General features: G+C 50.5%; 1 protein-coding gene across 4 annotated transcripts in view; it reads right to left on the reverse strand.

Moving 5' to 3' along the window:
* Positions 1-6: 6 nt before the first annotated feature.
* Positions 7-24,076, reverse strand: part of CASZ1 (castor zinc finger 1) — a 272,507-nt gene continuing 248,437 nt past the window's right edge. For all 4 annotated transcript variants that reach the window (XM_025211291.1, XM_025211288.1, XM_025211300.1 and 1 more), the window contains 11 exons: positions 21,655-21,796; positions 20,448-20,511; positions 17,877-18,037; positions 15,121-15,243; positions 13,432-13,764; positions 11,351-11,549; positions 10,546-10,717; positions 8,021-8,169; positions 6,956-7,190; positions 5,005-5,298; positions 7-1,608 (listed from right to left, as the gene is read on the reverse strand). In XM_025211291.1, the coding sequence (XP_025067076.1) occupies positions 329-1,608; positions 5,005-5,298; positions 6,956-7,190; positions 8,021-8,169; positions 10,546-10,717; positions 11,351-11,549; positions 13,432-13,764; positions 15,121-15,243; positions 17,877-18,037; positions 20,448-20,511; positions 21,655-21,796 (3,152 nt within the window). In that variant the 3' untranslated portion in view covers positions 7-328. The remainder of the gene's footprint in view (positions 1,609-5,004; positions 5,299-6,955; positions 7,191-8,020; positions 8,170-10,545; positions 10,718-11,350; positions 11,550-13,431; positions 13,765-15,120; positions 15,244-17,876; positions 18,038-20,447; positions 20,512-21,654; positions 21,797-24,076) is intronic.

The raw sequence follows: 24,076 nt of genomic DNA on the forward strand, positions 1-24,076 counted from the left end.
GGTCCCGCATGCCACGCCGGGGCCGGGCCCCACAGCCAGCACTCTCGGATAGCGTCTGTCTCGGAGGGTTTCGCTGCACTGTGGCCTGTCCCGGCACCTGTCATCTGTAGAGGAAGCAACGTGGCGTCGGCCCTGTCCCTCTCGCGGGGCCCGGGAGTGCAGGTTCCCTCCGCTGCTCCGAGTCCCCTCCCCCCTCCCTCTCTCGTGCGTGTGGCATGGGGCGTTTTGTTGCTTGCCATCCCAGTGCTTTGTTCTTGCCTCCTAAGGGGTCCTCTTAACAATTCTGTTTAAGAGCAAAACCAAACCGCTGCTGCTGCTGTCTCTAAGGTTAAGGAGAAGCTGCTGGGGAAAGGGTGGGGCCTGGGGCTGGAGCAAGGGCGAGGGCTGAGGCAGCAGCCGGAGCAGGGGCAGGGGTTGGAGCTGAAGTGGGGACTGGGGCTGTGGCTGGCTCTCCCAGTAGCCTGGAAGCATTGCCGTGGTCTATGGAAGAAGAGGCCTCCTCTGGTTCCCTGTCCTCTTTAGCAGCCAGGCCCTCAGGGTCAGGAAGCGACTCCTCGGAATCCGTATTCAGGTCTTCCTCATCGTCATCTTCGTCGTCGTCATCGTCGTCATCATCCTCTTCATCATCCTCCTCCTCGTTCATCTCATCGTCCTCCTCGTCTTCTTGGGAGGAGTCGTCATCGTCCTCTGCGTCACCAGAGTTGGATGCCACTGTCCCGCCCTCCTGGGGAGCTGCCCCTGCTCGGCTGGGGGAAGGGCCCCCAGCTGCTTCTGACTGCTTCTTGCTGAGGTCCAGGGAGTCGCTAAGGCCCACACCGGCCGCATTCTGCAGGAAGAAGAGGGAGCTGCTGGCATCCGTGCCCAGGTTGAGGGAGCTGTCCAGGTTGACGGAAGAGTTCTGGATGTCGTACTCCAGCCCAGTGGAGTGGGGGAGACCCTCGGGGCCAGGTGAGATGGCGGGCAGCTCCCCTCGCTCCTGCTTCTCGTGTTTGCGCTTATGCGAGTCCATCTGTGACATGCCCACCACTGTGTGCTTGCAGCCGGGGTACGTGCAGTGGAAGTGGGAGCACTTGAGTTTGTACTTGCAGTCGGGCACTTCGCAGTCCACGCTCGAGCTGAACTGGCAGAAGCCGGCGGCACTGATGACGTCCTGCTTGCCATGGTGCTTGCGGTGGGCTGTCACCTTGGTGCTGTCGGTGCAGCGGAAGCCGCAGCGCAGGCAGTGGAAGTGCGTGCTGTTGCCAGAGAACTGGCAGTCGGGGAAGTTGCAGCTCAGCGAGGACTTGAAGCGCTTGAAGTCATCCAGCACCAGGTTGTCAACGCGGTCGTGGTGCTGGGCGTGCTTGTACATGTGGGTGCGGCCGCAGAACTTGTAGCCACAGTTCTCCCGGGTGCAGTGGTAGTGGGTGACCTTGAGGGAGAACTGGCAGCCGGAATCTTTGCAGTCCTCATAGAGGTCGTAGCGCCGGAAGCCCTCCAGCATCATCCCCTCATCCAGCATCTTACGTGAGGATGCTGTCTTGCGGCGCTTGCCAAAGGGAGACATGTCCTCAATGATCCAGAAGCGCTTTTTGGCCCCGGAGGCAGTTGGCATGGTGATGGTGTTCCCTGGGGACAGGAAAGGAAAAAGTTATTAGAGAGGGGCAGCAGGAACCCGCATGCCCTCCAGCACCTGCCAGGCTGACCCAGACCCTGCATTGGCCCACAAGCATGGCCGAACCATGATGCTGCAGCCAACGCGATCCCACTCTGTCATCCACCATGAGGATTCTGTGTTGTCTGGTACCTGCTGGATGCTACAGCAGCAGGGCTTGGTTGACATATTCCACAAAGGAAACCCTTATGGCTGCTGCTTTTCTAGCCTTAGTCCTGCCTAGGGATTGAGGGCTGCTTCTCATCAGCTTTGTGGATCTCCCAGTCACTTTGCTGTTCCCAGTCCTCTTTTTCCGGTGAACTGGCATTTAGCACCGGGGAGTCAGCTCACCCCAGCCAAAAGAAGAGGACACTCTGCTATAGTTTCACTGAAGTTTGCTGGTTCCTTTCACCCCATGCCATCCCCAAACGCTTCACAAGGTCTGCGCACAAAATGCACTCTGGGCTGGGGCAGCACTGGTGCAATTCTGCACAACTGTTGAGGCGAGGCAGAAAGTGAAGAAGAATCCCAGATTTAATTGAAGCTGCAAGGGGGATTTATTGAAGCAAGATGGACTTTGGCCAGGAGACTGTAACATCCCTCACCGTAATGAGCCTACATATTACAGTGATGAGTACATTTAGAAAGACAGATGGACAGATGTTCAATGGGGCTAATTCTCATCATGACTAGCCAGGAGGCTGCACATGAAAATACCACTTTGGAAGCTTTCCCTTGGGGACCCACATCAGGCTCCCAGTTTCACCCTGACAGGCAGGATCGCTGGCTGAGACCGGAGTCCCAGAGGATGAAGCAGACACCAACAACTTGGCCACCTCCTACCCATTAACTTCCTTACACCACGGGTTATGCCCCAGGTCACTTATAAGATGCCAACTCCAGCATGCTTGCAAACCTTAGAGTTTAATTGGAAATTAAAGTTCACAACAAAACACAGATCTCTGAGCTGGGTTTGCAGCCTGATGAAGACAGGCATGGTGGGTGCCATGCAATGCCTGCAGTCTGTGCTCTAGACAATCCACGGCAGTTTGCATTTAGGTCTTGGGGTCTGCAGGAATGTGCATCCATTTAACTTAATGCTACTGCCAGTGTTCTGGCTGGTGAGCAGCACCGAAGGTGGTGGGTGCTGATTTGACCCTACCCGGCCCCTCAAACCATGTCCCCCTACAAAGGGGCTTGTCAAATGGCACTGCTGATGGGCAGCACAGTCTGAACAGTGCACCTCTGGCATGGATGGCAGCAGGCCAGGCTGCCCCCAGCATGCACTACTGTGTGCCTGAACTGGGCAGACCCTGTTGAGCAGGCAAAGGCTCGTTCAGTGTGTGGCACCTTGCTGAGCCAGCTGCTCAGGGCTTGTTTGTGACACTCACGGGAAGGGGATCTTAGTGATGTACGCACATGTACATTAGGAATTAGCCTAAGCCCCACCAGGTTCATTTAGCCCCAGATTAGCCACCAGGGAGGAGATACCCGCTACAGATTTCAACCAGATTCAAACTAGCAACCCCCAGGTTGCAGTATCCCCATCCCATAACCACCCAGGCCCCCTACACACACTTCACTGTCAGTTCTTATGAGCAACAAGAAGCATGGCCGGTGCCTGGCTCCCTGGGCAACTTCTGAACTTATTGCCACTGAAAAAAGAAATCTACACCAAAGCAGAGGAGTCCAGTCTTGGGCTGAACTCTGATCTCGTTCACACCTGGGTAAACTGGGAGCAATTCCAACCTTCAGGGAAGACAGTCTGGAATTAAGGCCTTGAATCTGTTTAAAACCTCATTTTTAGTTCAGCTAGTTCCACTTTCTCATGCAGAGACTCATAGAAAATTAGGGATGGAAGGGACCTCAGGAGGTCATCTAGTCCAACCCCCCGCTCAACGCAGGATCACCCCCAGCTATATCATCCCAGGCAAGGCTTTGTCTATCCGGGTCTTAAAAACCTCCAAGAATGGAGACTCCACAACCTCGACAAGGCTCGAGTGAGTGAGTCAGAGAAGACCCAGGCCATCCTGCTCTCTCCCTGTTCTAACCATTGCAAAGTGCCCACTCCCTGTAACTAATCAAAGGCAGAGGTAGAAGTGAGGTAGAAGTGAGCATTTATGTGGTGCTTCTACCTGGAGTTCTCAGGATCCTTTAAAAACTATCAACCCGTTTCCTGCAAAAGGAAGCTGAGGCACAGAGAGGACAGGTGATCCTCCCTAGCCCACATGGGGAGGCAGCGGAAGAGCTCAGTGTCCTGCCCATCATCAGCACTGCCCACTGGAGCACATGCTCCCACAGGGTGAAAGTCATCCCTTTGCCGAAGGCCAGTCTGGACCCACTTCAGTCCTAATGAGGCCACTGGAATCCCCATGTGGTGTGGGGGACACCTCACTGCATGCTTGGTCTGCACCTGGTGGGGAGATGGAGAGGGACGCTGCCCATTTCCAAGCTGCACCTTTCCAAGGGGCCTTTAAAATACGTATCTCACCAGCACAAATGAAAGTGCTCTCAATTGACTGGGAAGGAGCTGAGCTGAGAAAGGAGACTGAGGCCAGGGTGCACCCTGAAAACCATTCCCAGCTGGACTGAAAAGGCCTGAGACATCTCTGATCTCCGTACAGCAGAAAGGCCACAGGTGTGATCCGTTTGACATCCAGCTTTGCTTCCTGCAGCTCTGCTTAGGCACAGGCACAAGTAACTGTGGGTCTGAGCGATGGTACCGAGACCTCTGATGACATGGCATATCATCTCAGTGGCATCTGTGTGACCTCACGGGGTGTGCTGGTGAAAGCAGCCCCAAGCTGTGGGGTGCATATGTGAATGGGGAGCAGTGGGGCTTCAGAACCAAATGGACACCAGAAACAGGAAGCCCAGTCAAATGGAAATTAAAGAACCTGCAGTGATGTGTAGCAGAGATTGGGAGCCACTGGGCTGGATGGCTCAAGAAGTTTACAGCAAGCTCTGAGAGCATGATGGCACATGGTCAGTGTCTTGCTTTTGGCCCCCCCCAGCTACTGTCCGGAGGCTCAGAAATGGCAATTTTTGTTACATATGTTACTGTCAAATTCATGTCAGGATTTGGGTTGGTGAGAAATTGTTCCTGGCAGCATGAATTTTCATGGGGATTCACTGTGTTATCAGCTACCTTCTTTAACCATGTTTGTGGTGTGAGATCACTATGCTAGCAGTCCAGAGGAGGACGCCTGTGGGGACAGGGGATCCCTTGAGTGGAGTTAAAAGTGACAGAGAGGTGGGAACACCTCTTACTGACCCAACAGAGCTCAAGGGTGGGGAGAGAACAGTGGGCAGGATGAGCAGGGAGGAGACAGGGCAGGGGATCACTCAGAGATAAAGCATGTAACAGTTACCTGCTGCATCCTGAACTAGGGGAACATCACTTTTTACTGGAGTTGGAGTGGCAATGATGGGCGAGAACCCAGGCGTGCTGGCGGCAGGCATGACAATGCCCCTGCTGGATCCGAGGGTGGCACTGAGCAGAGAGTATGATAGACAAGATGGAGAGAAGAGATAGGGGAGGGTGGGGAGGGGAGACCTGAGCAGGGCTTGTGAGAAAGATGGAGGAAGAGGTGGTGGAGGTTGTTGTGCATTGTGGGTAGCATCATCGGCAACGGCAGCAGTAGTAGTAGGAGGAACCAGGCAGCCTGGAGAATGTGGAGAGAAAAAAAAAGCAGAAAAAAAAAAAGAAAAGAAAAGAAAAGAAAAAAGGAAAACAAAAAATACCAAACAAACCAAAACAAAAAGAAAAGAAAAACAAAAGAACCGAAATGAGAACCCAAGAGCGGAAGCCGTATGATGAAAATGGAAAATACATTCACACACATATGAAACGGAACTGGAACAGAGACGAGATGGAAGGCGTGTGACTGACAGCAGCAGGAGGAGGAACAGGGGCGCTGCAGGAGATGGGGTGACCTGAACGGCAGGGAGGTGGAGTTGCAGCATCTAAAAGGAGAGTCTTGTCCTGAGTGGTTTGTGTGCATCCAGCTGCACGGTGCCTGCCCGTGCTTGGCCCCTGCTGTGAGCACTGTGCCACTGGGGGCAGGGGGAATCCCAGAGGCCTGTGGATTCACTTGGGTGCATGTTAGTTGGTGGATCATTTAGGAGGCACCACTGACGCCTCTGAAACTGGGCTAATTTAACAGGGAATTCCAGGACCCACTGCCCCTCTGGAGGAGCAATAGTGCTGTGTGGAGCTGTCATTATCATGCAATGTTTATATCAGAGCAGTGCACAGAGGTTGTGTGTTAGTGGCATGTGTGACATGAGAGGTCAGAACATCTCTGTTAGCTGGAGAGCTGCAGAATGTCAGTGGGAATTACTTATTAATTGTATTTCCTACTGCTATTTTAACCTAACAGAGATCAACACTCAGCCAGAAGTTTGAGGCGACCCCCCTGAGCAGAGACGCACCAGGTTCAAGTAAAGTAGAAAAAATACCCATGTGATACTGAAGTCCTAAACGAAAGGAAAGTTTGTGACAAGACCCAGAGAGCCAGGGTGCCATGGGGAGCGCTCAGAAAAGGCTGTCCTGTACCAGGCTGACAGAACCCAGGTCACCCACGGGCACCCTTCACGAGTGCCATGGGATGCTTAACAAGAGCTCTTTCACTTAGGAATCAGCCTCAGCAGTTCACAGAAATCATGTAACTTGTGGAAATGGAGGGCAGCCAAATATCATTTCTGAAAACCAGAAGTGACATCAGCGTTGCCTTTTAGCATTCCTTCCTAAAAGAGGATGTGATGTCAAGGAGGCTCTTCTGTGCATCTCTGTTGCTCCGGAAGTGACATGGGAGATTCTGATTTTTGGCATCACTACCCTTAGAAGGGGAGGAGCTCAGTGGGTTACTTTTGTGTGCCACTTCCTGAAACAGTGATGTCAGAGGTTTCCCTGCACCCATCACTTGCTGAGAGGGAAGCGTGGTTAGATGGCTTCTCCTGTCTGATCTTTTGAGCCTCAGGAGTTCAGAGAAATACCTGACTTCCAGATGTGGCACAGCCACACAAAAGGAAATGTGGGAAGCAAGAAAGCTAGCCCTTGGGACTCACGTGGAGATGTTAATCAGCTCCATTGGGCAAGATCCTCTTCACAGAGGGAGCAAGAAGAGGGTGGCTGGAGGTCAAGGAGATCCTAGGGGAAATGTGGCAGAGGGGAGCTAACCTGGGAGAAGGCAATATCTGCTGAGCTGGAGCTAACAAAGTTTGTAGGAGAAGGTATGGTTGCTTGCTGGCCTCTACTTGTGAATTCAGCTCTCATGGCAGCAGACGGCTGATAATCCATTTCCCCCAGTTGCCCCTTACCTGCCGACGTGCTCTCGTTGCCCACCGGAGTGCTGGAGCAGCTGCGGTCCATGTTGGAGGACTCGGAGGAGATCCCCCCAGGGCTACAGCCGGTATAATCCATATACTCGTCTGTTTCTGTGTCCATCATGCTCTGGGGTCCCTGGAAGGAAGCTGGGGTCCCTGATGAAGCTGGGCTGGGTGCCATGCTGCCAACATGGGGGAGATTTTCATTTCTTGGAGTGTGGCCAATAACCTGCAGCAAGAAATTGAGACAGGGATTTCACACTGAGCATGAGATGTCAGGACCAAAACCATCTGTCCGCATGTTTTGTTTTCCCTGACATTGTTCTTCGGGGATAGCTGGACCATGTTGGCACAGGAAACCAATGGCACTGAGGCTGGGAGCATGAGTACTGCCTCGTTTGGAGTCTGGGAACATTCACCTTGGCACCAGATCCATGGTGTGTGAATTGTGAGGCACTCAGAGGCTGGGAGTGTTAATCTTGGCACTAGTACCCCAGCATGTGGATTCTGATGCATTCAAAGACAGGAGGTGTTAATCTTGGCATTAATGCCTTACTATGGGGATCCTGCTGCACTTAGAGCCTGGGAATATGAATATTGGCATCACTATCCTGGCATGTGGATTCAGATGCATTCAGGTGGGAGGATGTCTATTGCTATCGGTGCCTGCTGTGTGCTTGCTAACAAGAGTCATGAAGTCAGGGTGCCTGGGTGGCAATTCCAGCTGCACAGGACTCCACAGGAACCACTGCTACTTACAAGGGCACGAGGCTGCTCTGAAGTCCATGCCCCTGCCTCTACATCAATCCTGGTACCCAAGCCAGCTAGATTAAAGCCAGTTTGGTTTGTCTGTACATGCTGCAGTCATGCCTCCCGGCGGGAGAGCAGACATGTGCCTAGAGTGTGGGAATGTGACTCGTAGCACTACTGACCTGGTTTGTGGGTTCTGAGGCTGTGTGTGTGTGTGTGTGAGTCTTGGCACTAGCCCTGCTCTGCAGGGAACCATTAAGGGGGCATCACTTACAGATGCAGCTGCTGCTTAAATAACCAGTGAGTCACCTGAGTGGGAACTCGGTCAAAGTTTTTCCCCAGCATCCTTCTCATGTGCTTCCTGGCGTGAGATGTCATTTGGTGCTTGAGCAGGAAGGAGAACTGGCAGCCCTCTCGAATGCAGTGGAAATGACTGTTTACCTGGTTATACTTGCAACCTGCCAACACAAAACCAATACCAATCCAGTCCATTAATACAGCAACAGTAGGGGGGGAAGGGGTTGGCGCAGACGCATGCTGGAGACAGCGCAAAGCTACCGCCACATTGATTTCTGATGGGGTGGAGAACTCTGGAATGGCTGCAGGTTTCTCAGCGACAGCCCCAGACCAAAAATTAAATCGTTCCCTTGCTGAGCAGTCAGGGAAAAGATCCCTCCACTCCCTCAGCACTGAGCAATGCAAGCTCCAGATCAAATGTGGAGGAGCCAGGAAGAGTTTACTGCTATTCCTGGTTAGCTGATAGGGGGGTCGTGTTAGGCTTACAAGGATCCTGCCAAGCTAGACGGGGTGCATGCAGATGGAAGGAGTATCCATTATCTTCTCTGTGTGCACATACACAGGCCTACACTACCACATGTACACAGAAACCCCACAGCTGACTTCCAGCCATGTCCCCGCTGCACATGCGCATTAACCCCAGCACACACAGACGCTGATACGCAAGTACAGAGCAGTGGATACACACACTCGCAGCTCTATATGCCTGCATACAGCTGCACAAAACACACACGGCCGCTGGAACACATTGAGCTGCCTGCACCAACACAGCGAAACATCCAGACGCAGGTGCAGATACATTTGCACACCTGGAAACCTGTACGCATGCACGTGCACTCTCATAGCCACACGTCCCTGCCCCTCCCGGCAGAGACGAGATGCCTGTACTCTAAAACGGCACTGCCAAACAGCTCGGCCTGCCTGCCTTCCTGGCAGAGAGGTGCGTCCTGTGCATGCCAAGCTGGCGTTTGCGTAGCTATTCCACCCAGCCCACCTCCTCGGCCCTGCCCGCGGCGCGGTGCTGTTCTTTGGGAAGAAGAACAAACAGTGCTGGCAGGACTGAAACAGTATCGGCAGAGGGCAGGTGAAGACTCGCCCGTTGCCCAGGCAGCGGGCAGGCGGGTGTCGTATATCACCGGCCGGCTTTGTTTAGCCCTGGCTATCACCTGAAACATGCCACGCTGAGTAAATAACAGCAACTGCTGGATCTCCTGACATTTGTAAGTGGAGACCCAGGTAAGGGCCCGGCCTCAGTGTTGACACCGGTTGCCTTGGTGACTGTGGACAAGGTATCGCTCAGGCATTAATTCTTCATGAATTCGAAGCCAAAGGAAAGAGTTTTTTCCTGGTGGCAGCAGGTTGGTTTGTGATTTCTTTGCCCTGGTGCCATTGAGCGCCCCATGTGCAGGGCAGGGAAGCCAAGGCAAAGCTATGGAGCTGCCCTGGCAGTGTGAGCCTCCAGCTAGTGCTAATGGGGAAAGGTGGCTGGAAGGCAAAATCAAGCCAAACGGGGCTGAAAGGACGAGCGAATCCCGGCAGTGGGGGTCCCAGGACAGTGTCTGCTAGGGAGCGCGGGGAGATTCACGCTCCTCTCTCTTATTTCTCGTTTCTTTAAGCTGCTGGAGGCTTTTAGGCTCTGCAGTTTTGTAACCAACTTTGGCGCTGCCTAATGTAGCTGGCAAGGGGGCAAGGCACTCGCCATGGGTCAGGTGCTCTCAGGAGCTGCCGCCAGTGGAAGGGTGGCACTGAAGGGAGGGTCGCTGCGGGCAGGAGCTGCTGGCACACAGGGAAGGTTGCTCCCTGTTAGGCTGCAGCTCGCCGCTGCACTCGGCTTGCGCCTAGTCTTTACTTTGCACACATCTGTGAGAACTGGGGCCTGTGTGCAGCTCCTCGACCAGATTGTGACTCCTGCCTTCTGCTCCTGTGTCTGTGCTGTGCTGATTAGGGCCAGATTTCATATCACACTGTGACTGGGGAAAAACTCTCCGTCTTGTTGTCACTGGTAAATGGGGACAAGAGTCCTAGCCCCCACCCTCCCCGGTCACAGAGGTGACGCAAGCCTTATTTAATCAATCTCTGTCAAGTGCTTTGGGACCCACAGACATAGGGGGCTAGACCAGCGGACAGCCATTACACACGAGCTCACAGGTGTGAGCAGAGCACAGGAGGCTGGTGGGGGATGGAGCATGCCTGCTTTAGTTTCCCCATCCCCAATTAAAGGTCATGTGATCTACAACACGTCACCGACGTTAGATGCAAACGAATTACAACTAAACACGGGAGGCATGTTCCCCTGTCACTTCTGCAGCCCCTGGGAGCTCTTTACGTGGCTGAAAGTGGGTCTAATGGTCCCGTGAGCTAAACCCGTGAGCTGTGGGACCTCAGCCCAGGCAGAGTATGACAAAGACTTTCAAAGGAGGGTTTATCACAACTAGTGCAATGGCCACTGCACAGGGAGAGTGCTGGAGCCCGTAGGCTGAGGAATTAATGCAACCCAGGTACTGAGTCCAGGAGGTACAACAAAGGGATGGGCTTACCTAGTCTGCCGCACTCTTCCCTCTTGGTGAAGTACTTGAAGCCATTGGCTGCCCTTCGTTCTGCCTTCTCATGTTTCTTCACATGCCAGGGCAGCTTGGTGGTGATGTTGGTCACAAAGTAGCAGCCAGGACGAAGACAGTGGTAATGCCCTCGCATCCTGAATTCACAGTGCTGGAGGGAAGCCAATCAGATTATTTTAGATGCATGCCGGTGACTGCTCCCATCTGCCTGCTCCCACCCATACTTTCTCTCTCAAGTTCATGATGCAGATAAGCAAGACCTACTGCCACTTTGCTTACCCTTCAAGGGCCCCAGAGCAGGATTGCTCCCTACAGTGCATTCATTCTGTAGCAAACTCAACAGTCTTATTCTCAATGGTACCTCTACCACTTCCTGCTGGAGACTGCCTACTGTCTGATAGGCTTCTTTTCTGGATACTCCTCTTACATTATCTTTTAATTTAATCTTGCATCACTTTGAACATCCAAGACTATTTCCTCTCCCTACTTGGAGTTTTCAGTAGTAATGGGTATAAATCCACACATCCCTTTCCCTCAAGACCAAGCAAAGGCATCCTGACAATATTTTGAAGTTCAGAATTTGGATTCAAATCTCCCTCTAGTTTACACCTTCCAAATAGTTGCTAGATCCATTCAGGAATTGCACACCAAGGCACGAATAGGGCCCCTGCTCGTTTTCATATCTTCCCTATACTTTTCCCCATTCCTCTTTTCCTGCATTTGTTCCCTCACACCCAAACCCCAGCCTGAGCCACCTCCTTGGGTGTTCTTGAATGATGCTTACCTGGTTTGGACAGAGACACTGCAGCGAGTAGTAAGCAAACTGGTCTCGCACGTTCACCAGGTTGTTGTTGGGGTTGATGTGGTCCAGGCAGTGGGACTCTGCTTTGCCGGAGGTTTTGCACACGTACTTGCAGTTCCCAAAGAGACAGTGGAAGTGGAACTTGTTGGCATACTTGCAGTCTGTCGCCAGGCAGGGGTCGCTGGAACACAGCCAAAACCCAATCATCATCTTCATTCCCTCCTTCACACCTGGGCATCGTTCCCAACATTCACTCATTTAACTTGGCCCAAGTGACACCTCTAGTCCAAGTGCGGCCTAGAGAGCTTCCATGAATCTCTCCATAATTAGTCAAGAGTTGCAGTCTACAAATATTACTGCAGATCCCAGCATGCACTGCGTTCTCTATACTAGGGTGTATGGACTGCATGCTGTGATCTGTGGTCTTTATAGGCCACACTTTCCCATGAAAGCTTCAGATCCAAGAGAGAACTGCTCTCCTCGCATGTCACACTTCCCTGTTAATGGACAAAGGTAGCTGCAAAACTTTGCTGAAACCATTGGGTTGCCTTCTACAAGATCCAGGGCTTCCCTTGGTTGGGCAAAATCCATGTGCCGTCACTCAATCAGTGGAATGGTCTGGTTGCCTGTTCTGGGGCCCCACGATCCATAGATGTATGGCTGTAGCTGTGAGCAATCAGGGGCAGATTTGGAGCTTAGTGCTTGACACAGCCAGGGACTAGTCTCTTGGTGGCCCCAATGCTACCTGCTCTGCTACCCACTCTTGATTTACTGAATCTGTTGAAAGGGGACACAAGTGAGTCAGCATTAGGCCTACAGAGGCAAGGCCTTGCAAGGCTGAGTCCCCGACAGAGAGCCAGGAACTCCTGATGTCTAATTCTAGGTCTGACCTTGACTCCACCTACAGCCTCGGGTAAGACACTTAAAACTCTCTGCCTCTTTCTCCTCACTTCTACAGTGGAGGTGAAGCTTGCCTTCTTCCTAGGAGTGTTTGAAGGCCCCTGAACGTTTGCTAAGAGCTCTGATGCAGATGTGCAGTTGTCACTATTTTACAAGTGCCTTTAGTTAAACACTTTTTAAACAACAGCTACTAACACTGTAAATAGGACACTGCATTTTGCTACCCTCATGCAGCTGCCTAACTGGGAAAGCAGAGCTCTTCCACAGGAGGAGGTGATGGATATCTACTCCCCCTCCCTCACTCTTGGTAAACTCACTGCTGTCTGATCAGAGAGGTCAGAGAGGCTGAGCACTTTCTTTTTTTTTTCCAGTTTATCAATTTTATTGAGACAATGCATTGCACAGACTCAGATACAGACTTGATGCTCTTATGGAGGCAGCAGGTGCTATTGTGGGCAGAGCCCGTTTCCTTCCCCAGAGGTTGTACAAGCCTATTCTTGGTCAGCACCGATGGCTCTGTAGCCACCAATCTCAGTTATAACAGAAAAAGCTGGTGATACCAGTTTTCACTCAGTTTCCTGTCACACATCACTCAGTTTCTTCTCATTCCCACCAGATACTAGCCCAATTTTGCCTGAACCTTGTCCAAAGCTTAGCCTAAATCTGGTCTGTCTTGGCCTGAAACCCGTACCAGTTTGACCAAACTTTAGGCAAGCCCATGCCAAGTATTGGGTTTGTGACAAGACCTACAGCCAGGCAAATCAGGTTCCCTTTGGAACGAATTGCAGTGCTCTCATGCTTTATCCCATACCATCTGGCCCCAGCGATAATGCAAAGCCAAATGCATTTGTTTTCACAGCCCAGGAGGTACGGTGAGGCTGCAGTGATATGTCAATGGGTTTATTTCTCCCCAGACTTTATCTAAAAGTGTTCCCAGATGTGCTGGTTTCTGAGTGCTTGGCAAGTCATTTGTTAGACTTTTTGAGAGCTGCTTTCCTGCAGGGTGGGGACAGGGGCAGAGTGTCCTGGGAAGGCTGGAAGCACCCAGCTGGAAGCAAAGGTACTGCATCGAATGGGAACGTGATGACTCCGCCTAATCCCTGGGGCTGAAAGGGATGCGCTGAGGGCTACAGAGACATTCCCTTGTCACCAGAGGAACTCACTTCTCTTGGAACTGGAGGAATCCGGGCTTGACCTGAGGCTTGGCGTGCTCTAGGGAAGTTGTTGCCAAGGGTGACGTTGCCAGGTTAGGCACTGACGCTGGGATCTGAGGCATCTGGGGTATAGTGGAAGCCAGCTGCTTCCAAGCTAGCAGCGTGGGGGCAGAGGGCACCGTCGCTGGGCTCAGGGCACCGTCCAGAGTGGGAGCGCTTGCCAGGGTGGCAGAAGTCGCAGGTGGTGACGAGGGGGCCAAGGAGGTCTTGGTCTCAGCAGCGGTTGGGAAGGGAGACTCGGAATTATTTTTCACAGCTCCACCTTCCGTGCGGAAGTGAAAACTGCAACGAGAAGAGGCAGCAGGTCACATTAGGGAGAGAGAGAGAGACAGCGCTGCAGGATCCTGGACAGAATAGCGGGAGTGATGACTGCGGGTCAGTGGGACCAATAACAACATGCTCAGAAGACACACGGAGCACAAATGTCAAAGGCCGAATACCGAGCGGTTCTGTGGGTCTGCTGGGCAATCTCAGCTCCCCCAGGTTTTCGACCTCTTTCTGGATTTGGCCCTGAAGAGGGAGAACAGTGATTTTAGGTGGTGCCCGGGGTGGGGTCAGATTGGAGAAATCAGTTGAAAACTAGAGGAGAACCTCTTCCTGCCAGTGAGGTCCATGGGATGGCGTGGGAGACTGCCACGCATCTCTAGTCAAGTGGCCAAACCCTGAACCCTTCACTCAATCCCTGTCTGGGCAAAGCTCCCACTGACTGTAAGAGAAGCTTCGCCTGAGTTTTGGCCCACGGACATCAGGCAGAAAAGATGTATTAGGCACTGTGACCTTTGCCTACCCAGATCCTGCCCTTCCTTTGCTAGTGCCCTTGTACTAACAATGGGGCCCAATCCCAAGGTCCTGGAGCGGTGAGTGTGGTGCAGGCTACAGGAACTGGCTCACACATCAGCACTTTTCAACTGCCTGCATCTTAGCACTGCCCTGCTTTCTGGAGCACTATGCAGGTGACAAGAAGGCCAAGGCCTGGGATGCCCCCACACTAAGAGGGATGTCAGGGCAGGGCTGGGAGGGGTCTCATTCCTCAGGTCCGAGTTCCCTGCCTAGATGCAGTCAGGCAAGCAGGGACCTGGGGAACAGCTCCTGTGTGCAGCAGTTACAGCAGGAGTCTGTTCAAATGGATCTGCAGAAACAAGGGTGAGACAAATACAACAGGCACCATTGCAACTGAAAGGCCTGCTGCTCTGCAGAGACTATGGCACTGTGTCCTCTGCCCCGAGAAAGGCACTACAGACAGGGGTGATGTCTGTGTAGGTGCCGTCTGCATGCTTTCTTAGTTCTTATGACTGTACATGTCTTTGCTGCTGGGCCCGTAAGTGTTTCTGGTGCACACAGTCTCCTAGGCAGTTCTCAGCCTGGCTATCACTATTTAGTGGGCAGGACGCCCATCTGCCAAAGGCTGAGCGGCTTAAGTTACTGAACTCACAGGGCATGCCCGGAGCCGACACCAGAATCAGCTGGATGCAGAAAGCCTGTGGATGCTCAGACTGCTGCCCCCTCAGTCATTGTGTCCACACATAGCAAAGCTCCTCACCAGGGAGTTACAGGATGTCCCTCCCCTCTCCCTGCCACACTGCACCTACTTTGGGGTTTCTTCAATACACATCACCTGACAGTTGTTCTTTCACTTACTTGGCATGTTTGATGGCCCCATCGACAGTACTGAAGAGGGCACCACATTCCTCCACCACGCAGTGGAAATGCACCTTGTGGAGAAAGTCACACTGGGCATCGCAGAAATCCTTGGTACCAAACCTAAGCAAATGAGACAAACATGCAGCTTACAACAAGCCCAGGAGGGTGGCATTGTTTGAAGGGAGCATTCAGAAAGCAGATGCTCCACTGAGGGGTGAAGCCATCTAGGACCTGTTGCCTTCCATCAGGGAGGAACTAACTAATCGAGAAGGAGAGAATAACAGGGAATCCTGATGCCAGCAACCAGCAACTGCTTGGATTCACCACAGTTGGGAACGTCATGGGCACATGAGTTTTCAGACAATTCAGCACTCTGCTATGCAAGGTGCAATGGCAGGAAGTATTTAAAACCCACTAGTGTGGAAGGAGGCTGAGGAATTCTGGGCAATTAAGGTGTGATGGACAACAATTCCTCTGCAGAGCAGAAAGGCAAGGAGCAAGCAGCAGCCTGTGTGGTCCCAGGAGGGACCTCTGAAAATCTAAGGTTAAAATAACAAAAGGAAGCTTGTGCTGGAAAAGGAAGAGGGCAGTGGATCCAGAACATGAGGGTCAGTTCAGGCTGGCAGGGCAGAGATAAGGGAGAGTAAGGACCTGATAAGGGATGAGATAGCAGCACCAGTTAATGCAAGCTAACGGGGTTATTTTATCAGGGACAAGAGGTACTGTACTTGGAGAGAAAGCAGGCCTCTTCACAATGGCCGAGGTACTCAACTGTTTTTTAAAATCTGCCTCTACTATGAATACTAAAGCCCAGACAATTAAGAAGGGATGAAGGCCGCAGAGAAGAGCAGATAAGGGAATGCTCAGAAAATGTAAATATGCACACACCAGCCCGTCTGGCTGATATGTGTCCTAGAGCAGGCTGGGAATTAACTTCCCAACTTACTGTGCTGCTACGTGTTATTTTTCAAAAGTGAAAAGAGAACTGGGAGGGCACCGGAAAGCTGGCAGGAATCACCCAGGCACTGATGCCTTGAGAATAAAAAAGGCAAGAGATCCTGGCTATTATCACACCTCTGGTCTTAACTTTTCTTCCCAGTAAAGTAATGGAACAAATATTAAGAGGGAGGAGAAAATCATTAAACATCCACAGGATAAAGGAACCGCGAGCAATAAACAGCATCGGGATTATACAGAATAAATCTTGCTCGACAAATTTAATTGCTTTTTTTGATAGAATTATCAAATGAGTGGATGAAGGGCTGCAATATATTTCGATTTTAGGAAAGCATTTTGATACCGATTCTCACATATGCTTAAAATTAATTCAAATTGGCTTGGATGTGAACCTTGCCACATGGATTGAAAACTGGCTGAAGGACCGTAAACAAAGGGTAATGACAAACGACAATGCACTGAGCTGGGAGGAGGTATCTCGGGAGTGCTGTGAGGATGAGTCTGGTTAGGTCTGAGTTTATTTAACGTCTTCATTAGTAATCTAGGAGAAGGAGTAAACAGCATGTTAATGAAATTCGCAGATGATACTAAACTGGGCGGAGTTGGAAGCACCAGGGCAAGAGGAAAGAAATAATACAAAGGGGTCTAGAGAGACTAGAAAGGAAATCACTATATGAGATCATATTTGGAAAAATGTAGCTAATATTCAATAGGGGAAAATTCAATGGGAGAGGAAACGAAGAGAGCAGCAAGACGGAGCCATCCAATATCATAGTGGACAGCAGATGCGATCCAAGTGTGCAATATGCTGTGGATGCAAACACGACAGTACAATCTGGGGCTGCACATGTGGAGCAGGGAACCAACAGTCCCTCTAGTCTGATGGCCATGTCTCCTGGAGGATTAGTCTACCACCTAATCCATGTCACTGTCAGCGTTCTCCCCTGGTCTGCTGCTTTCCCCAAGCAGCATGGCATCATTAGAGCAAGGCTAGATAAAATGCTGGCAGGGCAGGATGCTGCATTGGCCAGGGGCAGAAAGACTAGAAGACCTTACAGGTCTTCCCAGTGTTAGTGTCTGTGATTCTATAAAATAAACAACTGACTGCATGTGCCTGTGGACATGTCAGAGAACAAAACCATACATGTCTGCATGGGTGTATCCATTAGTTCCTGAATCATGTCTGTCCAGGCACGTATGTGCATGTGTCTGTGTGTGGGTGCGTTATATCCCTGTTCCATTTTTCCTACAAGCCTCCTTGTCTCTAAGAAAAAGTCTCTTAGAACAGGAACCAGTCAGCTGCACAGAGCCCTGTGGATCTCCTGTTTTCTTTCACTAGCCCATAAGACCAGACGAGGGGTGCCGAGTTCCACTGTGAGTGCTCTCATGGCTGCTGTGATCTTCAGGTACTAACGGTACATGATCTAACGATGGCTCCCTGCTGAAGATTACTGATATAGGAAGCTCCTAGGATTCACTTCTTCATCCCCAGAGGAGGGTTCAGGATGAAGAACACATCACCATACTGCAGCCAGGTGATGGCCCTTGCTGTTAGCTACCTTCCAAAGGAATCTCGTGTCCCAGTTCTGCAAAGTGCTAAGCATCTCTTGCAAGATATGAACACTCCTCCCCTGAGGGAGCTCAGTGCACTGCAGAAGGGGCTCAGCATCTCATGGGGTCAGATATTACTGACTACACTGACCTGAGGTGAACCTGTCAGGGGAACACCATCTTAGCCCTTCCTACAAGAGCTGGCATTTGTAAAGGAAGCTGTTCCTGGCTCCATGCTCTCTTACCTGCGCAGGTACATCTTCCAGGGCTCAGAGAGTTTCTCTTGAACAAGTGCCTTCACGGCCTTGCCCAAGTATGGTGTTGGCTCTCCAGCCCCTGCCTGGTTGCCATCTCCTTCTGTCTTCAAGTTCATCAGGTTGCCAAGGTTGGCATTGGTCTGGGACACCTGCGGTGAGAACATGGAGAGTCCATCAGGCTCAAGTCCCCAGCCAACATGGCTCCACCTGAAAGTGTCCCATACAAACCATATTTTCAGGATCACCAGGGAAGATAAGGCAAGATGTTTGCACAGGTTACACCCAGCTTCAGAACAAATTAATAACAGCTTGCTCCTCTCCAGGACTCTCCATCCCAAGATCTCAGAGTGACTCTTCTCTAACTGCAGAGCCTTGCTCACTCCTTTATAACAACTGCCATATATATATTTCTTTAAAGGGTATATAAACCTTCTCAAATTCTGGGTGAAATCCTGGTTCCACTTAAGTCCATGCAAAAAAACCCATTCACATAACTGGAGCCAGGATTTCACCCTCTCCGTTAAATGACTGGTTCATGCAAACAGGGCCTGGAGCTACAAACCCTCTGCTGAGGGATTGCAGCCTATTGCTGCTCAGGGCTTGCAGGATCAGGCAGAAGCTCAGCCAGAAAGGGAAGTTCCTTAACAGTGTTTACAGAGCAAACTTTCTCTCATGATAAATGTCTGACAATACCCCAGGGGTGCCATCCTGCTCCCCAACTCACATGAGTAGTTCTGCTACGGGCTGTGGAACTCAAGGCGCATGCAAACTGAGCTCAGTCTCTGCATTTACAAACCACCTCCCATCTGAGGATCTCAAAGCCCTTTGTAAACATCAATTAATTAAGCTTGACAGCCCCCCTGAATACACTGCAGAACAACTGCCATACAGAATGGGAACCCTCTGTAAAGGCCCCCTGAAGGTAAAAGCCCTGCTGTTACAATACATCCCTCACGTGCAGCCTGCAGCCCTGTGTGGCTGGGTGTTAGGAATTCTGCTCGTCTGACTCTCTGGAGCCTTTCGGAGTGCTCCCTTCCATTCCCTAAGAGGGGCTTTTTTTTTTTCTTCCAGGAAAAGTTCATGCAAAGAAAGAAAGAATTCCTCAACCCCAGGAGGGACGGTTGGGCAGAAAAAGAGGTATGCGCCTGCACAGACACAAGTGATAACATGGAGCCTGACTGCAGCCATTACTTTTATGCAAGGTCCCACTGAAGTCAATGGGCCTGATTCTCCATTGCCATACACCTTAAGTCATCGTGTAATTCTACACTTAGCAAGAAAATGCCACCAATCCTATTTGCACCCGAGATGCACTTATTTTGCCCGATTCAGGAAAGTCTGTAGGCAAATGCATAACTACGGGCACATATTTAAATCTCACTGACTTCAGTAGGACTTGCATTCAAGTACTTTCCTGAGCTGGGGCCTTAAGGACGGCTTCAGGTGCCAGGCAGTGGAGATTCTGATGCAGGGGTCTACTCAGTGGAGGAAGATGTGAAGATTTGGGAGTAGAGACTGGGTGAAGGAGATATGAAGAGAATGGTGGGTGAAAAAACAAAGGGGTAGAAAGTAGTAATCCACTTCAATAAGAAGCTCAGGGGAAAAGGAACCACCAAAAACCCAGTGGAGAGAAAAGCAGAACGGAGGAGAAAAGTGATTAAAGGATGAAAACAAAACAACTGAGAGGAAAAAGGCCAATGGAATAAAGGAAGAGGAGGAGGGGGAGCATCAGACAAAGTCACTTTGCCCTTTCTTGAGGGTTATATGGCCTTGTTGGATGCAATGCCTACAGCTAAAGGGACAGCAATAGTTATGCCTCTAAAACCTATCACACAGTAGGATATTAAAGTGTGGCTCAGAGGCTGCCCTGATCTCTAATGCAGTTGTATACAGTAGCAAAATTAATCTCACTATAGTAAAATTTATCATGTGAAAGGGAAAAATATATTCGAGATGATGTATAATTTAAGGAAAAAAAAGGAAAGAAAAAGAAACCGTGCATTATTTAAAATAAATATTCCCAAGCATGGTAAAGCGGGCTCTGTTGGACACCATTATTCACGCCAGAAAGGCAGAAATTGATGATTTTGGTTCAAATCTTCCAATTTTATTCTTCTTTTCTCTTTTACAAGAACAAATGACCCCCCTCCCCAATGAAGGCAAAGGTTTCCAAAGAAATAAATAAAAGGCATGAGAATACAAGGGGGAGCAAACTTGCCAGGTTCTGGAAATAAAAATTAAAAAAAAAAAAAAAAAAAAAAAAAAAAAAAAAAAAAAAAAAAAATCTTTGCGAGCCCTCCTCTGTCTGGAAAGGATAAAAAAAAAAAAAAGGTGTCAGAGGCTGCGATATATTTCTTCAGCCAGTTCATTAAATTAATTCGTAAGCAGTGGCTCTGAAATTATACCCGATGAAAAATGGTCTCAAAATTTAAATGGTACAAACTCATCTTATTAGAGGCAAAACATTAAAAAACAAACGCATCTCTCCCCCCCTCGCCATCGCAGCTTTAATTTCTCTTGGTGGGGGGGAATGAAAGGCGTTTGATGGATGGCTCTTACCTTATTCATAAGCGAGGATAAAAGAGATGAATTTGCCGAGACTGCGTGGCCATTTGATTCATTACTGGAACACACAAACCAACAGGGTTCAGTTAAGATGTGCACAGGGACCATGAGCACTGAGATTAATTCTTCTCCCTTCAAACTGCCTCTCTCCCCACCTGCTGCATCCAGAGGAAGACATGATGCCAACCTTCCCCTGGGCAGGTCAAGCGTCCATAGCTAAGATGGATCTCTTGACTGCTCAGCACTCCAGCTCCCACCTCCAATGTCCAGCGTAGCTCCCTCTTCCTTATCAGCTGACACTCAGCCCATTCCCTATTCCCCCTCCTCAAGTCTTCAACCTACAGGCGATAAGAGGGCACTGCAACCAAGTCTTGGGCTCTTGGGTGCACAGCTGTATAGACAGATACCCAATGGCAACCCTGACATTAGAGAAGCATGAGTAGGACTAGTTGATCACGACCAAAGACTTTGTTCCAGACCCAGCTGAACTAAAGTAGGGGGAGGAAACCTCAAGAGCTGCAGTTAACCTAGTTCACTAGTCCCATACACCTCGTCACCAATGTAGTCTTCCTCATTTAGAAATCATCAGAAAGCTCCTGCTCTCCGTTACAAGGGTGGACGCTGTGAGACAGGTGCTCTATGTTGTGCAGGTACAGATGCATCAACGTGGCTATCAAAACCCACACTGCTCTAAGAGCATGCTCCACCTTGGCCGGGGGAAAGAAGACAACCAGCTACTAGGAGCCGCTGATGTACTCCAGTGGTTTCTTTGCTTCCTGTCACAGTCGCCTTCATTCGCCTCACACCACCTTCACCTGGCATTGGACAGGTTGATGTCAACCTTCAACCCCAAGTGTGACAATAGGGGTGGTGGTACGAAAACTATGGTGGGGAAAGGCCAGTGGTCTAGTGTAGGAGACAAGGCCCTGCAAGTTGTTGAGGTTCTTGATCTACAAACAGAGCCTAGTGAAGTCAACGGGTGTTTTTCATGCAGCGAGGGCCTCAGAGGATGCATGTGTGGGGAAGTCATGGGTGCCTTGAAGGGTGCTCCTAAGACTCTTCCCTTCTCAATTTACAGATTATTCTGACTCGAAAATGGAACAAATTTAGAGCAAATGGCTCCCCGAGCACTGCCATGTGTGCAAATGATCTGGGTGCTCTGGGTTTAGGGGAACCAAGCCTGCCTGCCTCCCTCTCTCACCCGTGATCCTTCACGCTCAGGTCCAGGCTGTGCTCCTGCAAGGACTCCTGGGTTGCTGCAGAGGAGGATCCCAAGCTCTCGGCAGGCTCCTGCTTCAGTTGAACTGGATTGAACCGGCTGGGAGTTGTTGGCTGCCCATTCCCTGCAAGAGGGAAGGAGACAGAGAGGCCCAAACATGAAAGATGAATTGAAAATGAATGTACAAATGGTAAAACGAGGCGACAGAGGGAAATAAATGAATTAAACCACCTCCACCACCACCACCCAATAACGGGAAAGAAAAAAATAAAGGGGGAGGCAGGGAAGTGCTTGGGTTGCTGGTCAGCGTTTATTGCTGGACTGACATGATGGGTTCTGACGTCCACTCCAGCGTGGAAATTCTTCAAGTGATAATTATTGCAAAATTATGTCAAAGTTGTCCAGGCTACGGGCCCTTTAAAGGAGAAGGGCGGAAGGAGCGTGGGGGAGACCTGATTCTCTCCACAAACTGTCATAACTAATTTGCGGGGCTGCCTCTTAAGCGTTTATTAAAGACTCTGTTAATGCTGAGGCAATGTGGCAGCTTTCGACTGCTAGTCAAGCCCCCTTTCCATTCCCCAATCTTGCCGTTGCCTTAGCGACCGCTCCAGCCTTCCATTGAGCATGCCCAAAAGGAACATCTGCTGTGTCAGGTCTATCGAAGCTGACAGCCAATCAGATTGGTTCAAACTGCGTGACCTCTCTCCCATCAAGTTGTCCCGACAAAAGAGAATTTTTTTTTTTTTTTTGGTTTTCTTTTTTAAATTAGAAAAAATCATTAAACATATTTGTATATGTTTAGGGAGAGAAGAAATTAAAAAAAAAGAGGATGGAAGAAATGAAGGGAAAAGAAAGAAAGGAAAAAAAGTAAGAAGGAGGGAAAAAAATAGAAAGAGAACAAAAAGCGGCAAAAAGTTGCTGACAGGAACATGTCCACTGAGCTTTTTTCCACAATCCCCAAGTGACTAAAATATTAATTTACCCTCAGGCACTACAGCTGACGGTGAGCTCTTTCACAGACAGCAAGTGGCATTTTATTAAAAAATAAAAGGGAAACCATTCCCTCCATGACCTTTCCCTGTTTGAGAAAAGACTTTTAAAAATAATAATTAAAAAAGTATGTGAAAGGGTCTTTCCCCTTCTTTGATCAGATCGCGTCAGTCCCCTCCCTTCCACGCTCATGGACGAATCTGTTTCGGACGGGGGCAAAGCCAACTGGCCCAGCTGGCCTTCCCAAAGCCAACTGGCCTCCCTCGGGGCCCAGGTGATGGGAAGGTTTTCAACAGAGCGAGAGGAATTGTGAAGGCAGTCTGCCATTGCACGTACTCCTCTCAAGTACGCTGGTAGAAATCCAGAGCAACTTGACTGCTTCCAGTCGGACTGCCTGGGATTCACAGTGGTGTCCCCAAGAGCCATCTAGCCCACATCTCTAGAAGAGGCCTGAGATGTTCTGGCCACAAAGGCTGATTGCAAATTAACTGTCTAGGTAGGTTCTAGATGGCAGCAGGTAAAGGTTTTGTTGGTCCCACTGTGGGGTCCTCTCCCATCTTTCTGCTGTATCTTCATGCCGCACCCAAGAAATGTCAATGCTTTTGGCAGATTCCCAGGGGACTAGCTGGCTGCGGGATCACAGGGCAGGAGAGCTACCTGCCGATCAGACCCGGGAAAGCAGAGTGTGTGAGCCACTACTGCAGCTCCTAGGATCTACTGGAGGATGCAAAGGGGGGAGCTCTCCCCCTCCCCCAAGAGGACAGAGACAGGGGAGATGAAAGAGAAAAAAATGAACTGGAGCGAAAAGGGAGTGCTGGATGGACTGGACATATCACAGGAGCCTGCTGCCTGGCACAATGCCAGGGTCAGTGCTGTTGTTTGTCCTGTAATTACTGCAGCAGAGGTGCAAGGTGAAGGGGAGGGAGGCATTTGGTGCAGCTCAGTTCATCAGAAGAAACCTGCAGCTGGCAGACTCCTCTGAAGCGCTGCTAGATACAGCAGTGTTTCCAGACTCTCCATTTCCCCTTGTGTCTCTTACTGGCTTCACCATCCTCCCCCCTGGCCAGCCCGGCTCTGGGTCTGGAGGAATGGTTATGTCTTGGCAGATGTTCTACCTTCTTTCTTACGCAGCGTGCCCCCAATCACAGCTCCCCTGATTCCTTATGGATTGTCTACAGCAACTGGCCAGGCACTGAATGGTCCTTGCTGCTGTTTATTTCTTCAGACCATCTCCAACATCCCTCCTACTAGTCCTTTCTTTTGCCCTGTTTTCCTGTGAGAGAGAAGCTCAGCTTCATAACAGGGTCCTGATGAAGCAGAAAAGGTTCTGCTTGGGGATACGTCAGCAAGGCCTCCAAGGGCAGAGCTGGTGTGTGGGACACTGGATGGACGACAGGGGCAGAGCTCAGCAGGA

Source organism: Alligator sinensis, unplaced genomic scaffold, assembly GCF_000455745.1.
Source record: "Alligator sinensis unplaced genomic scaffold, ASM45574v1 scaffold366_1, whole genome shotgun sequence".
NCBI classification, from domain to species: Eukaryota; Metazoa; Chordata; order Crocodylia; family Alligatoridae; genus Alligator; species Alligator sinensis.